Source organism: Gasterosteus aculeatus, chromosome 10 (assembly GCF_964276395.1).
Source record: "Gasterosteus aculeatus chromosome 10, fGasAcu3.hap1.1, whole genome shotgun sequence".
Classification (NCBI taxonomy): Eukaryota; Metazoa; Chordata; class Actinopteri; order Perciformes; family Gasterosteidae; genus Gasterosteus; species Gasterosteus aculeatus.
Genome location: NC_135697.1, coordinates 11,564,095 through 11,580,675, shown reverse-complemented (window position 1 = coordinate 11,580,675; position 16,581 = coordinate 11,564,095). Strand labels below are relative to the sequence as shown.

The 16,581-nt window shown below is 48.1% G+C and overlaps 2 protein-coding genes across 3 annotated transcripts; one reads left to right on the top strand and one right to left on the bottom strand.

Moving 5' to 3' along the window:
- sp8a (sp8 transcription factor a) lies at nucleotides 1-3,311 on the top strand. Its single transcript, XM_040188875.2, has 2 exons — nucleotides 1-1,421; nucleotides 1,698-3,311. The coding sequence occupies exons 1-2, from the start codon at nucleotides 1,401-1,403 to the stop codon at nucleotides 2,922-2,924; spliced, it is 1,248 nt and encodes a 415-aa protein (XP_040044809.1). The 5' UTR covers nucleotides 1-1,400; the 3' UTR covers nucleotides 2,925-3,311.
- Nucleotides 3,312-3,841: 530 nt separating this feature from the next.
- Nucleotides 3,842-16,373, bottom strand: itgb8 (integrin, beta 8). Of its 2 annotated transcripts, XM_040188874.2 has the most exons (16): nucleotides 15,827-16,373; nucleotides 15,040-15,125; nucleotides 13,552-13,714; nucleotides 13,358-13,464; nucleotides 12,996-13,135; nucleotides 12,617-12,782; nucleotides 11,626-11,784; nucleotides 11,281-11,376; nucleotides 11,046-11,138; nucleotides 9,895-10,035; nucleotides 8,024-8,429; nucleotides 7,704-7,926; nucleotides 7,506-7,609; nucleotides 7,058-7,174; nucleotides 6,155-6,318; nucleotides 3,842-5,571 (listed from the first exon to the last, which is right to left on the bottom strand). In XM_040188874.2, the coding sequence occupies exons 1-16, from the start codon at nucleotides 15,891-15,893 to the stop codon at nucleotides 5,443-5,445; spliced, it is 2,361 nt and encodes a 786-aa protein (XP_040044808.2). In that variant the 5' UTR covers nucleotides 15,894-16,373; the 3' UTR covers nucleotides 3,842-5,442. The 2 variants fall into 2 exon arrangements, with proteins under 2 accessions (XP_040044808.2, XP_077937871.1); XM_078081745.1 differs by having other exon boundaries at nucleotides 13,358-13,714; nucleotides 15,827-16,347.
- Nucleotides 16,374-16,581: the final 208 nt, after the last annotated feature.

Below are 16,581 nucleotides of genomic sequence, written 5' to 3'. Positions count from 1 at the left end.
TCACCCAATGTAAGCTGTGTGTGTGTGTGTGTGCGTGTGCACGTGTTGGGGTGGGGGCTGAGTGGATGAGTAACTTGATTAACTTTTCCGTCTATGTGTCTCCAGCTGATACATTCAGGATGATAGAACAAGAGAGATGAAGAAAGGGCAGGGAAGCATTTAATACCAAACAAATGAAGGAAATGGATTAAAATCCTGCTATTTTATTAAATTTAAAATTCAAATGAAATGCTTCCCCTGCGGCTTAAGAGGCTAAAAAAAAGAATCTGGGTTATTTCTGGGAGTATGTTACCATATTGGTCAATCACCCGTGATTAAAGGATAGTATTTACTTGTTACATTCAAGTGATAAAAGTTCTCCCTGACTGTGCACATTCAGCGTGATCCTGAACCAGGACGAGTATATGATCTATAGAATTTTGGACAGCAGGAAGAGGAGTTTTTTTTTTTTTTTGAAAAGACAACATTTGTTTAGTGTTGAATGAGATGAAATTGTGGAGGTAGTGGTGGTGTCCTCCCCTCACTGCCCCGGGCCTGAAGATACGCCCCAGGGACAGGATGGGACGGACCGGGCCTGCCTCTCATTCATCAGCCTCTAGCTCTGCGAGGCTTCACGCGCTGCATAGCTGAAACAAAGGCTTCCTGCCTGAAACATTCACGGTTGACCTTTACTTAAACACACTAAAATAGCGTTGTCTAAACTGCCAAAAAGGTGCTCCTCTACCTGTAAAGTGCTGTTGCTCTTTATTTTTTTCAACTGCTGTCTTTTTCTGTCTTTTAAATTGTGGGCGCTATATTCACAAACAGTTTACAAATTTGAAATTGAATTGCTTAAAGGAGTGACCTCTTTAAGGTCCTTTGGGGCCACTCGGCCACATTCCTTTCTGCTCCATAATGGAGCCTTTTGCTGTTTGAGTTCTGTATAAATGAATAGAACTGTTATGGGGGGGAAAAACGGACATTATGCGCAATAACAAATGAGGACGCATGTACAAGCTCAGTCATGACTGTTTGAAGTAAAGACAGTGAGTTATTGTGAAGGGTGTGTTATCTGCTCAAAGCAAATTTATTGTCTTGAACATGTCTTCTCTTCATATTCTCTCCCTCTCTCTCTGTCTCTCTCTCTCTGTCTCTGTCTCTCTCTCTCTACAGTTTGGAGCGCGCCAGAGTCGCGAGACCTCACTTTTCTAATTTACGACCACCTCCAGCGCTTGGGTTCCGTGACGGTGTGAGCTGCTGTCTGATTGGTCCATCCGACGCTCAGCGGCACCTCAAAGGCCCGGAGAAGTCACAACTACCGAAGCAGTCGGAGAGGAAGCGCAGACTCATCCGGTTCATTCACCGCCGGCGCACACGGACACACACGGACACACACGCACAAAGATATCACAGCACAGAGCATGGCTGCTACACTGCTGGGGGTAAGTTTGCTTCTACGTGTCCACCTTCACCCAAAATATCTCTTAAGCATCGGGTTTGTTTCGTTATTACATCTTTAAATGGCTCAGTGCGTCTTTGGCACATTTAACTTCGCACTTTATCAATCCGGAAGCAGTTGTTTGTATGATTCTGTTTGTTGTTTAGTGAAAGCTGATGAGCGCACAGGTGTTTTTGCCCCCAAAACGCATATTTTGCGCGTCTTTACGCACACCACGTTTGGCTATAACTTTCCTAAATGTCTGCGCACCCCCATCCAGGAGGAGCCCCGGATGGGCAGCACGCCGCTGGCAATGTTGGCCGCCACCTGCAGCAGAATCGGCGAGTCCAGCCCCTCGTGCTCCTCCGCTCTGTCCGACGGTGTTCCGGGATACGTGAAGGGGTTTTACCCGTGGAAACGAGGCGCCGCGGGATCCGGCAGCCCCGGCGCTTGCTTCGCCCCTCTCGGGGTCCCCCCCAGGAGTACCGGCACGGGCTTTACAGACACCTCGAGCGCTTTCTCAGTGACCACCGCCAACTCGCCTTTTGCAAATGACATTTCCATGTACCAGACCTCCGTGCCGTCAGAAACCAGTGGTCCCGATCCTACGCACACGCAGCGCTCTGTGTTCCTCACCAAATTCCCCTCCTCGGTGGAAAGCATAGCTGGGATTTATCCGAGGATGCACGCGCATCCCTACGACTCATGGTTCAAGCCGGTGGGGGATGTCGGCAACGGCTCTGCCGCTTGGTGGGACATGGGGACCAACTGGGTGGACACGCAGAGCCCGTCCGGGTTAGCCTCCCCTCTGAGCGGCTACAGCTCTGACTACAGCTCGGCCTTCAGCCCCGGGGCCTCTCAGCACCTGCACCCCGCCACCCAGCACCTGTTTGATGGCTTCAGGCCACCCGTCCATGCCTCTTACACAGAGTCTGCAACGGCGGGGGCCCCCGCTCTGACGGGACCCCCCGCGGTTTCTCTGCCCGCATCGTCCCGCTCCTCCTCGCGGCGCTACTCTGGCAGAGCCACTTGCGACTGTCCGAACTGCCAGGAGGCGGAGAGCCTCGGCCAGGGGGCCACAAGTCCGCGGCGCAGGGGCCTGCACAGCTGCCACATCCCGGGTTGCGGTAAGGTTTACGGCAAGACGTCTCACCTGAAGGCCCACCTGCGCTGGCACACCGGGGAGAGGCCGTTCGTCTGCAATTGGCTCTTCTGCGGGAAGCGCTTCACGCGCTCCGACGAGCTCCAGCGGCATTTACGCACGCACACCGGGGAGAAGCGGTTCGAGTGCTCGATTTGCCACAAACGGTTCATGCGCTCCGACCACCTCAACAAGCACGCGAGGACCCACAGTGCGGACGGTTCGGAGGACGGCGCGGAACCGGGTCTCGGGAAAGGCAGCAGCGACACGGACAATAGCCTCGCCGGGAGCCCGAGCCACTCTCCCGGGGTCGAGGTGCGTCAGACTCTCCAAACCGGCGAGCCACAACAGAGGCCGGTGAAATAAAGTACAAAGCAACACGTGGGCATTCGATAAACCTGTATGAGCCGGTGTGTGCGTGTGTGTGTGGTTTTTTTTTTTTGGACAGTCAAAAATTGAAATGGCACTTTATGGTGAACTTAAACTGTGGATGAACGCTGTGTTCTTACCTCATCTTATTTGTAGCCTTCTTGAAAAATAAATTTGTACTCTACAGCTTATCAGACTTGTGTTATTAAAATACAGGTTTAGTAAAAGAAGCGTGAGGCCTGTATTTAGGTATTTCTTAATCTTTTGTTAATTCTCAGGTTGTGCTATATATCGTTACAGGATATTTTTAGTGATGCTTGGTTAAAAGACTAAATTGTTGAAGTCATGAATAACTAAATAAAAAACAGGAAGATTTTGCACAAATTTCTCGTTTCAGCTGATGTGTCGTATGTTTTTGCAACTATCTAATTACCATCTGACCCAAGAAAAACAAAAGCAGAAATGAAATGCTAAAATTCATCAGACTATTTGAGAATTTCTATTTCAGGCACCTGACATTTTATCCATTCAGTTTATTTCTAAAAATTTCTGATCCGATTAATTTATTTTTGGAGTAGGTCTCATTTGTACAAATATGCACCATCAAATCGCTAAAATTACAAAGTTGAGATCATATTTAATTAAGTAAATTGAGTAATGCTGAGGCCTCAGCTTGTTAATTAGATTTCCCTGTTTAAGATACTGAATCCATCCGGTCTGAACTGCAGTGTTGAAGAAAATATCATATCCTTGATCAGGCATTGTACACTTTCTGTTAGTCCCAATATCTTGTATTTATAGATCATTAACACTCATTTTATATCTTAGTGCTCATCTCCACCTAGTGTTCACTTTACACAGTGACCAATAGTCACTGCCTTCCAAATAATAGGCATCAAATAATTTACAACCTGTTACTACAAAACAACTAAAACAATCCTGCAAATTTTATTGTGATGAAAACATTCATGCTACAACTAGTTACATTAATTGACAACAAAAATACACAGAAAAGTGCTGTTGTTATTCCAAACTCAGTGCCCAGTCAGATGAGATGATTATGACCATATTGCTGAATTATAAACTCACACAGTACCCACTACCTGTAATGCAGGTAGCCTCATCTTAAAATAGCACAATAAACATAAATAAAAAACTAATAGAACAATCACAATAAATAATAATTAGTGTTCCCGACTTACAGTAAAAGAGAGCAGCTGTTGCTGTAAACAATATTGTGTTGAATACAATTTAAAACCGGCACTCTGGGTCCAGATGACGGAGCGCATGAGGGGTGGAACTGATTTAGTACCTCGAGAGCTGATGAGTCTCAACTCGTCAGTAACGGCTCCTGGGGTGATCAGGAGACCCGGTTTGGGTTCTGTCGGTTAGTGAGGCCGCATGCAAAGCATTTTATGATACTGTTGCAATTAATTATTGGGACGTTCAATTCTTTTAAAAAGGTTATTTTAGATAATTGTTATTCCAGTGTAGTGGATTTGTTACATCAGCTTTAAATGCACTTAATAAGTAGCCGTCGATCGATGCCTTCAAATGCCCAAAATATAGGAAACCGCTCATTTCAAGCCCATCACAGCTCTCCCACTCCAGAGACACCCCAGGTTTCAGTAGTATAATGCAAAACAACTGTTCTAGTGCAAGTCCACCCAGATTATAAAATACACATGAAACTAAAAATGGTATAGAGTAACAACAATTTGCAATGGAGCTGATTGGTTAGCAGTCACAAAATAAAAAAAGAAACTATAAGACAAGTGTGCCACGAATGAAATGGAAAAAAAGGAGCCATACACTGTCATTGGCACGCTCCGTCACTTAAATTCCAAGCAGTACAGCTGAGGTCAGTTATGTGTTGACGTTATTATTAGAGACAAAATGCTGTACTTCAATCTGGCCACAGGAGGGCAGACTAACCCTGCAGGCAGATGGTTCAGTGGGAGCTTTGGAGTGTCAGTCCTAGAAATGTCCAACATGTCCAACATGTAGTGTTGTTGTGATGTAGTTGCTATTGAATCATAAATAGTGAGCCAGTAAAAAGGACAAGTGTGTCTAACTGGTCCACCCACACACACACACACACACACACACACACACACACACACACACACACACACACACACACACACACACACACACACACACACACACAGCTATTGCCTGCATGGCTAATAAACAAGGATGTAAGGAGGATCACCCTTTACCCCGTGGAAGAAGCAGCCTCCCCGTTGCTGCAGAGGAATAGGAGGTGGGTGATATGTGCTCTTTGTTTCATCATGAATTCCAAGATACTGGCCTCATTAGTCACAGTCTACGAGAGTTTGGTCAGTTCATTTAACGAATGTGATTCCGTGTAGGCATTCAAAGTTTAGTTCATCATTCACAGTCTCTCCCCGTGCAGCTGTTTGAAGATTTAGAGGCTGGGAAAATAAGTCTTTACTTGACTCTCCCGAGTGTCTCTACTGGCTTCTTTCCGAACTTGTCCAATGACCTTCACTCAGCACTGCCAGGGGTCACAGAGGGGCATCTTGGGAACCTGGATGTGCATCTCCAAGGGTCGGTCAGGTGGACAGTCTCTCCTGTAAGTAACTGTCTTCTCATTGGTTGTTGGGATGAATGACAGGTCCTAAAAAAGCGAAACAGATACAGTGAGTAATGGCATCACACAAACACGCAGACACGATTCTCAATTTTGGCTTGTCTTGCTATATGTGGGGACACGAGACATTTACTCCAGTATATTCTGAGATAGACTTTATAAAACTGCTTAATAGACCATTATTTTCCATGCAAATTTCATATTCACTTTATCCATATATAACATTATGTAGTCGTTCAGGACATCTTTACAGCTCCATATTAGTTGCAAAACTAGTACGTCACCATGATCTGTGGTGAACAATGTAGAATAAATGAGGGATGTTCACACCAGTTTAGACATAAGTACATCCAGAAAGCCCCCCTGTTGTAATCTCAATCGTTTTCTTTTTCTCGAAGGTGTCGTTCATCACTGTGAAGTCACAAATCTGGACGCGGCCGATGGCCAGCAGGGATTCGAGAGGAAATGTAAAATACAGCTGTAGGTCTGACAGCTCACTCGGAACTCTCACTCCTGGGTTTTCGGCGGACAGAACACGGCAACGAACACGTCCCGCAGAATTATGAGGCCCAATACTTCTGGGGGGGTTCCAGGGAAAAAAAACGCGTACCTTCCCGGGGCAGTGGTAGGGTCCCTCTGCAGCAGTGCCCCCTGGTGACAGGCCTCTTTTCTGCAGCAGCAGCCGGGACACGGCCACCACCACCAGCCCGCACAGCACCGTCAGGGCGCACACACTCAGGAATGTTCCTAGCAGCCGGCTGTTGTTGCCGCACTCTGTGGACACACACGTAAGCTTTCACTGTGAGTGAACTGAGACCGGATGGTTTTCATCGTATTTTTTTTAGCTCACAGGTTTTACATCTGGATGTGGGTAAAGTAAAATACAAATACTTGTGAAAAGTTGTGCCTGAGTAATAAACCTAATTACTGTCCATACAAACAAACACTGGCGCAGCGCGGCCACCGGCAGCTGTGTGTTCTGCTGTGTGTTCTAGTTCTGCACTGAACAGTCGGCTGGCTGTGAATCTTCTGTGGAGCATGTGTGGACGACGGGCTCATCGCGCAACACAAAGAGCCCAAAGAGGGCTCTGACATTTTGTAACAGCGTTGCCATGGAGACCTGGCTCCCGCTGCACCCGGGAGGAGTGGGCGTGAGCCGGAAGAGAGTGTCCCGTTGGGTGAGGGGATAGGGGGGGGGGTGGAAGTGGGACGCACAATGAGCGGTGCTGTTCCAAAAAACGGGAAGGCGGGGATGATCTGTAACACTTGTTACTTGTTACAGGATGTTCAGTAATGTGTGTGTGTGTGTGTGTGTTTGGGAGAGGGGGGGTGTATGACTGTGAAAATTAAGAAGGAGGTTTGGGAACTTGTAATGTAAAATACAGCTGTTAAACTGTCAGCAGGCTTGCTGACTCAAGCACATCAGGGCTGCAGCAGAGCACCAGCGGTAGCAAAGGAAGTGACCTCGCATGAAGTCATGCGTGTCAGCGTCACGTGTGTGTTGACATTGTACCTGGTCTTGTGCTGATTTGAAGCTGAGCCTGACCAGCCCGTGTGCTTGTTTGAAACCGATGGCGACAGTTGTCATTACTGATGTACATGCACTGAATCCACATCTCCTCTGCTTGGCCTGAAAAAAAAAACATGTTAGAACAGAGAGTTCAAGTACGATGTCGTTCAGTCCAAACATGTTAAGCTCAAAGGCCTCAGAGAAAATCCTGCAGGATTACTTGAAACAAAAGAATCAGTGAGATTATCATAACAAGGAAGCTACTGTGTGTATAAAGTTTTCACCTTTAATCTGCACCAATAAAGTATTCCATACTTCAAGTATCGAGTATCCCTGTGGTGTTGAGTTACTCCCTCATTTCTATATAATAATAGTCTGTAAATCCAGGTATTCGTTTTCCTCAGATCGCCCAAACTGCACATGGTGTAAAATTGCCTTTTGGTAGCTGTACCTGATACAACGTCCACGTAGCCCACCAGTGGTGCACAGGTGTTGTTGCAATGTCCAGCCTCTTTCTGTGCGAGGCCGTGAGACAAGTGGCAGTCCACGCACTTCCTGAGATGGAGAGACACAGACGACGAAGCGTCACAAGTAGTTCGGTGAGCCCTCCCGTCACGCTTTGTGGCAGTACATCCAAACCGACACGTACCAGTACGACTGGCAGCTGTTTTGACAAGCAGGACATCTCTCACAGAAGTCTCCGGAGCGCCGGGGGTCGTCGCACACGCACCTTCCACACACGCATCTGCCCCGCCCGCCGCACAACAGGCCTTTTGTCGATTGGCAGGTTGCCGTGGAGACGGGGCAACCACAGCTATCGCCGGTCCAGTCGTCCTCGCACACGCACTCACCTGACACGCACGTGCCACGCCCTGTGAGAGAGACGGATAGAGACTCATTGCAGACTGTGTGTGTGTGTTCTTAAAAATCAACTCAAACGTTTCGCGCTGCATCCATTTTGCAGCTGACCTCCACACAGCAGTCCCCCTCGGTACGGGCAGGAGAAGTCGTCTATCTCGCAGTGTTTCCCGTACACGGCGCCGAGCCTGGTCTGGTCACACACACACCTCCCGCACTCACACGCTCCCCGACCACTGCAGTCCACATCGGACCCATCCCGTCTGCAATTCCAGCTGGACTCCCCGTCGGCGTCGTTTATGAGTCCCTGATCCAGCTCCTGCTCCTGACCGGAGCTTCCTCCGCATTGGCTTTCTTCGTAGCAGCGCCTCGTGGCTCCACAACTGCACGTGCATTTGGAGTGGACCTTGATAACGGTGGATTCGTTGTAGCCCACGGGTCGAACCATCACGGTTACATCTTCGTCTTCGCCGTTGCCAGGGCAGGAGCGCATCCCGATAGTGATGTTGAAGTAAACCTGCGTGGTGAGAGAAAAGGGTTGATCACCACCGTGGTCGGGACTGAAATATCTCAACACAGACATTCAGAGTCCAGAGATCTGATATTTGAATGAATTTTAAGAACTTTTGTGATTCCCTGACTTTTTTCTCCAGCGCCCTCATCAGGTCAAACTTTTAATTTGTCAAATACTTTATTTTACGACCGTTGCCGTCCCTGAATATGGACTCTTAAAACGTCCTTCCATAATGAAAATAAAACTAAAATAGCTTATTCTGTTGTCTTGCCAGGACAAGTAATATAATAAATAATCATGTAAGGCAAGAAAGATATTTTGGCACGCTTTCCAGGGCCACATTCCGCTTCAAACTTTACCTCTAGTTTGGATCTCGGTGACAAAACATTTCCACATTTATGTTAATAATCAGCGACTCGCAAGGTGAAAACCACGCCAGCTGTCGTGGCTGTTAAACATACACACACACACACACACACAAAACGAATGAAGGACTTGCTATTCAGCCATTTCTTTCTCAGCTCTCTGCTGCTGCTTTAAGGATCCAACACAGATCCAGAGAAATCCACCTGTGTTTATAAATGTATTTTCCCCCCATGAAAGACCTGATTTAAAATGAGCCACGGTTCATAGTACCATTGTGGAAATCTCTAATAAGAGATAAATAGTTCCTGGATACTTATCCAACATCTGGAACCAGGGAACTGTATCGTAAGTGTGATGCAGCATGTGAATAATTATTCTGTTCATGCGGAAAGCCGTGCATGCCAAAGATTTTAATCTACAGGCCTTCCTTTCACTTGATTACGATTCTGGTCATTTCCATAATTCACTTTAATCCACCCACCCATTAAACTTCAGTCGATTAGCACAATGGAATAACTATAGAGCAATAAGTATCTTGAATTAAGGTTAAGAGCCCCAAAAGGTTACTGGAGAGAGGCCGTTTGGGAGTGAACAGGAAGAACATTTCCAAATGTAATGAAAATGTCATAATAATTAGTACCGAAAGGGGGTTTCTTGACCTCTCGTAAATAAGTTTTTAAGTCAGTCAGAAAATCTCCTCTGCAGTGTGGCGGATTATCTCAAATGTTCCTCTCTGTGGATAAATAGAACAGGTTTCTAACAATAAATGCTCTATTTGTTTGCACAAAGGCACTCATGTGTGGCAAGGTAAGGATTTCAGGATAAATAGGTCATGGAATCACATGGCAGTATTTTCCTGCTTAACACTGTCTGTAATCCTCTAAACTCAGATTATTTACCAAACTGTAAGCCCTCAGTGTCGTGTTTGAGTTTGTTGGTATGTGTGAGTAAGTAATCCAAAACAGCCAATGCATTTTGTGTGATACATCTTATCATTTAAATGAGAGATTCTTGTATAAAAACAAGTAATATTTAGCTAAATTCTAGCACTGATTCCCCACGTGTGCTTTGACTGTCGTTTTTCTGAAGGTTTTGTGTTTACCGTCTGGCCGGGCATCACTCCCGAACAACTCTGGTCCTTCACGGTGGATCCATCGGGACAGAGAGGAGACACGGACACCCAGTACCTGCTGGCTGCCTTGTCCTCCACCGACACTGATACTGCCACCTCCGACAGCAACGTCTGGACGGAGAGAGGAGAATTGATATTAACTTTACTGCACAACGCCGAGGAATTGAATACATTATGCTGGTTGCAAGGGAATGTGGGTTACGACAACAGAGAGTGGAAAAAACTGTGACAGTTTAAATATTTAATGAATGTAATCTGCATGGATAGAATTTAACGGGGCGAGAGTGAGGAATAGATGCAGAAAGAGAAATGTGTCATTAATTGAACGTGTCCCCGAAATGCCCTTTCTTTGTGAAATACATGGGAAAACAAAATGGGGCCAAAAATAGCATCTTTGTGTTTGTCCGTGATGAAGACGTATGGTTCCTGTGGGGATCTGATATCTCTTAGACAGCTTCTGTTCAGGCTCTTCTTATTGTGTATGCATGTATGCAGGTGTGTGTGTGTGTGTGTGTGTGTGTGTGTGTGTGTGTGTGTGTGTGTGCGCGCATGGCTCTGCACGGCTCTGTACCAGGATCTTTCGATTCGGCAGGTTCGAGAAGCGAACAATGGAGCGCTGTGCCTAAGGAAAGATTATAGCCTAGACTGCTGGCAACTGAACAAACCCCTAGTAACACACACACACACACACACACACACAAAATGCAAAAATGCCTTACCCCTCCCTAATAAGGACTATGGTGAAAAAAAACATCTCCAACTTAACAATTGATGTTTGTATTACAAGTGCATTGTCTTTTTCTTGCACTCCTAAACTTAAATTCCATGGACAAATATAACAGTTCACACTCTCGGTAGTGTCACAGTGTAAGGCCTTTCATTCATTTTTGCTGCAAACAGGAACGTGCCACTTGTGCTCTGAGCGCAGTTCATGTTGCGTCGGCGGATCAGCAGACAAACCCTTCAGATCTGATACTGTGTGGGCTCATGAATTCCGCTCACGCTGCGCTGCTGCACTCCCCTCGCTCCAACTTTTCACTTCTCCTTGAAAACATGAATCATACACCGAGGGGAGGACCATCCGGAGAAAACAAGTTGCAGGGGAGGTTGGTGCTTTGTACCTTGTACGCGTCCACCACCAGCTCTATAAGGTTCGGGGCCTGGAAGAGGCCCAACTTCCCCAGGTAGGAGCCAGGTAGCAAACGCACCAACTCCTAAAGCAGAAAAGGGGAGAAGAGGGTCAATGTGAATGATTCCCCCTTACGGACGCCGCCGGAGACTCAAAACTATGTGTTCAACAGTTTTTTTCTGCCATATGCTGAATGTTGTTGTGTGCAAATGTGTGGAAGAGATTACCTCGTACCACTGGTATTGCTGCTTCTCCACAGCGAAGATAGAGTGCATATGGTTTTCAAGCAGCTTATCAGACAACAGACCCACACTGGGATGGTCCTGAAAAGCGGACAGACATACTAAATGCTTAAAAAAACTATTTTAGGAAAAATAAATGAAATAAACCTTTTCTTGGCAAAAGGTAGATAGAAGTTAAATAGGAAGCTACCATGAGCAGAAAAAACAAAAAATTCACAAATGAACACAGTATATCGTGTTTGTTTAATCATTACACAAAAAAAGACTCAAAGTTCAACTCTTTTTAAGCCCCTTCTCCTGAGTGCCGTGTAAGAGTCCTGCTGCTCTCACCATCTTAGTGCTCCCCGTGTAGACGTTGTTTTCCAGGTGACACAGGCCGTCATGTGGCGTCACGATCCCTGCCAGCCGGCTGTCCAAGGCGAGGTGAGACGGCTGGTCGGTCATCAGCAGCAGCAGGCGTTTGGCGTCTGGTCGCCAACCTACCGATCTCTGAGAAGGGGAGACAGAGAGGAGCCGGGGCATGGCGGATAAATGTATTCGCTCTCCGGGAAGAGCAGTTTAATATAGATTTCTGGCCCCTTACGTCACTACACAGCTATATTTACACAGACTGGAAATAATGTGGAAATAATGTGCGTTTTGTGTATTTTTTTTACACAAAACACTGCAAAACATTTCAATCATCTGCGTTACATTAGTTCCTGTGGTGATGAGCTATTTCTGTAATGCCCGGCTAAAGAAAACACAGCAGAAATTCCTCAAACAGTCACAAACTCCCTCTTGACGTGTGTGTGACTTGTCAGGGAGAAAGTTAATATGAGCACGCGTGTGGCGGTGCGTGTCTGTGTGTGTGTGTGTGTGTGTGTGTGTGTGTGTGTGCACGTTCATAAGTAGGAGTGACCTAATGGAGAGTCTATTTCTGGCGTGATGAGGTGTTTCCCTTCCCTGGAGGCTGGTTACTTAGGGCCCCCTGCATGGTTTGACTCAAAGTTCTCCTGCAGCCACAGCATAAACAACTGTGTGGGTGCGTGCGTGTGTGTCGGTTTGTCTGCCATACCAAAGCCATGGCGTCATTACTTAATGGGATTCCAGTGGCAATATCCGATGCTGAGTCAGAGCGCCGCCATTCTCCCAGAATAAATGCTTCTTTCAGCAGCGCGCCAACCTACGACCATATTTGGGGACGAGCCTAATTTTCCAAAAACATTTCCTAGATTCTCGAGGAAACTGACAGACTACGGCAAATATTTTGTTAACCCTGCTTCTCATTCTTTCACCAGCTCCCGTGGGCCCGGGCCCTGCAGCTCCTGTGAGTACACACCTGGCACACGGCGGCCTGCAGCATCGCATCCAGTCCCCCCTCAGGCGTGTCCATGTTTCCGGAGATGCGCTGGCGTTTGATGACACGTGTGAACTCGCTCATATTACTGGTCATGCTGAGGACGTGGTGGAAGCCGTGGGCGGGACGACAGCGGATCTCGTAGTCACTGGTGAGGGAAGGAAGACCGCACACAAAGTTTTGGATCGCAGACGAACTGACGGGGCTCCAGATGAACGTCACACGGGAGCAACTCATGGGAGCAGCTGGCTTTTGGGGGCATTGGTTTATACACGCCGAAATCACCGCTGTTATTGCCCCATATAAGGAGGTGTACAACAAGACTAACTTTGTAACAGAAGCAACCAACGATGTGTCAAACCTGCAGGGGTTGTCAATCTTGGAGGAGTGAACATTGATGTAAGGGGACACCGGTTTGTCCACAAAGGAGCCGAAACCCAGCCACAGGTCCGAGGAGTGCTCGGCCATGCGAAAGGACAGCGCCACACCGACCGTCTTCAACTGCACCACAGACAAAGTACAACGGCACAAAGTGGTAAAGTATGAGACAGAAGAGAGAGAACAATGTTTTAACTAATTTAAATAAGGTTTAAATCGGACATTTCTGCTTTTAATTCCGTGTCACCCGTCCGGCACGTAAAAACAGTGTCCTTCTCATCTCAGTAATACCAAACTGTTAAGGTGTAATGATCCAGAATTTAGTTCAAAAAGGTCCACTCCTACGTGATCAAGGTTTTCCTGCATAGACGCAGATACGTCAACGAGGCAGTACAGGTCCACTGGATAACGCTCCAGCTGCTTCACGGCCACTATGGCGCTGGCCTCCGAACCTACGCACGCACACGTGATGAAATAATGCATTAAAGATACAATCGATTCCCGACAGAGGCGCAAACGCAGGGTTGCCCTTTGTCTACCTGGTCGGAGGGTGATGCTGATGTCTTGTGGGGACACTTGTGTGCTGCTGGCGGTGGCGTCGACCTCCACCTTGATCTCCGACTGCTCCATGAACTCCCGGTCGCAGCCTCTCCTCAACAGCTTCACTGGCGAGTCGCAGCGCTGGCTCGGCACCAAAAAGTCCTAGAGGTCACAAAAAGGTCAAGGAAGCGACACAAAAAGTCCTAAAAAACAGACCGGAGAAAAAGCTTCCAGGCAGTTGTTGAGACGACACAACTAAGCCGCATTTTAGGACATTATCACGACAATCGCATATGAGGAATGAGAGCAAGTGACACGATGAAGTGGGTCAAGTTGAGCACCAAATGATCCCGTGTGACCCGAGGGGCAGGACGCACTTATGTTGCACACTAAATCCATTGACAAATGTAGAAGTATCTCATCGCGGAGGAAAGGAGAGTTAATTGAAAGTGGCAACTCGGGTGGATAGATAAGAGAGTAGATTCTCTTATTCAGTATATTATTTAATCATTGCTTCATTGAATAAGTCTATGTATCTAAGCTCTGCACCCAACCGTAAAGTACAACGGCATCATGCATTGCGGCTTTGTGCTGGATTAGTGACCTTTGGAACTTTCCTTTGAGGGAAACATGCTTACAAACATAAGCACTTAAGACTCAATGGGATCATTAAACGTGTTTACGCCATTAAAACAGATTCCTGACACTTTTAAAAACAGAAACACGGCCGCGGACAAGCAAAACAGTCTCCCGTAAATAACCTGCAGCAAATGATTTGCCTGAGCCGTCCCCGTAGTAAAGGGCGTGTGGTGACTTCCCCGGACTTTCCACGACAGTCTGTGCCCTTCACCTAATGTCAATGGTGCGAAAAAGTAGCATGCATGCTTTACAAGCACTGTACTTATTATTCAGTGCTTGTCCAAGCATGTGACGGTTTGTGTGTGTGTGTGTGTGTGTGTGTGTTTGTGTAGCGAGCCCGGCCCCACTTAATGAGTCCAGTTAATGTTAAGCCTCACAGGATGGGAAAGCACCTGAAGTCCGTAAACACCTTTTGCTACCCGTATGGCGCTGGAAGTCTTAACAGCAGAGGGGGGGCGGGGGTGGAGGGGGGGATGGGGGGGGGGGGGGCTCTTTACTGGGCAGGAGAGAGCCGAGACAGGAAAACACAGAGGCAGATGCACACTGCCGTAGTGATACGTGTGAGCGCCCAGACTAAACATATGGATAGAAAGTGGCTCTGTCTCTGCTGGCCATGAGAAAGCACACATGGAAACATTCACACACACACACACACACACACACACACACACACACACACACACAGACAGACACAGGTCAGGCCACTAAGCCCGAACATACACATTATATCCGCATCTGTGGATGGCATCAAAGCTTCAGTGTGTGTCATCTGAGGAATGTCGCCACACCGTCCTCCCCGCCCCCTCCCTGTCACACTCAAACACGCACTTTTGTATACACATTCCTACCTTCTTAAAGCACCAGGCACACTGCGGTCCACGTCCGAGGCACTCTGCGCAAGAAGTGACACCGGGAGACCAACACGCACTGTCACCTGCAGAGAAAGAAAGCCGGCGGGTGTCAACACTCATCGCGCCCGAGCCCCTGTGTGGAGATCCGCAGCACACTCGTGTCGACGGAAAGCAGCAGGTAGCCGCTCGCGTGAGGCCATTCGGCACCTGTCGGCCGGCCGCGCAGTGAGAAGAGGGTCTGTGAGTGTGGGAGCAGGTGATTCAGGTTGTTCAAGGGACCAATTCTCACAGCCACACACACACACACACACACACACAGAGTGCGAGATAATCTGTGATCGCAGCCCAGATTAGAAGTTTGAATGGAGTGACCCTGTGACAATGCTACTGTCTATACAATTTAGACGCTTTAGGTTTTCACCTGTGTGACAATAAACTTTTAGTTTACTGTAGTGGACTAATGTTATTCATTTGGGTGATTTGTCTGCTGAAATCACATTTTCTGGAGTCCTTTCATCGTTGCGGGGCTGAAATGTGGGACAGAGAAACGCTGCAGGCCCACTGGCATCACCAACACCAACAAGCGACTCAGAGTAGGGAAGCATTTAACTCATTTGATCAATACATGCTGAAACAAGAGGTGCATGTGGTCTGATGGGCTTCTCCAGTGGGGTGGGGGGTTAGGGAACATTATTCTCAAATGCTCATAACCCCCCCGCCCCCTGCGGAGAGCACGGCACGGGTAGTGATGTACGTAATTGGCCCTAACGAGCCTCCAACTCACCGGCGCCGGACGCGACCACCACGCAGCAGAGCAGGAGACGGACGTATGTGCGGAACCAGGAAGTCATGTTATCCTATCCACACCGGGGGGTGGTGGTGGGGTGAAGCTACTGGAGATGAACCGGGGGAGACCGGGCACCTGGCGTCCGCCGCCGCCGCCACAAAAGCCGGGAGTGCCGGACCGAGGCGCGGGGCATCGTCGCTTCTCCGCCCGGTGACCCTTTCTAATCCCGGAGAGACGCTCTATTCACGGCGGCTGCGGCGCGATGTCCCTCCATCCGCTCCCATCCGGCGCGCAGGTGCGCGACGCTCGGACCTGCGCGCGTCCTTCCGCGGTCCTCGTCTCACAGCTGACGGCGAAGCCTCATGTCCGGGGGACGGCGCGCGGAGCAACACGCTGACTGAACGTCCCGCACGACGGCCGGGAGATCGGCGGCGTTTTTAACCGCTGTACGTGTGAGCCGGGCGGGCGGCGCCATGGCAACGACGCTCTCTCTCTCTCTCTCTCTCTCTCTCTCTCTCTCTCTCTCTCTCTCTCTCTCTCTCTCTCTCGCTCTCTCTCCCCCTCTCGGGTCAGAGAGGGAGGGAAGAGAGACAAATAAGTAGAGAGAGCGGAGAAGTGAGAGACAAAGTGCTTACTACAAGGAATTGTGGTGGGGTTGCATTCCAAGTAATCTCTTGGCCTTGAAGTGAACACACTGATGTTTATATTACGTCTTCAGGGAGCCATTTAATCCTGGGACCTTGGCAGTGTGT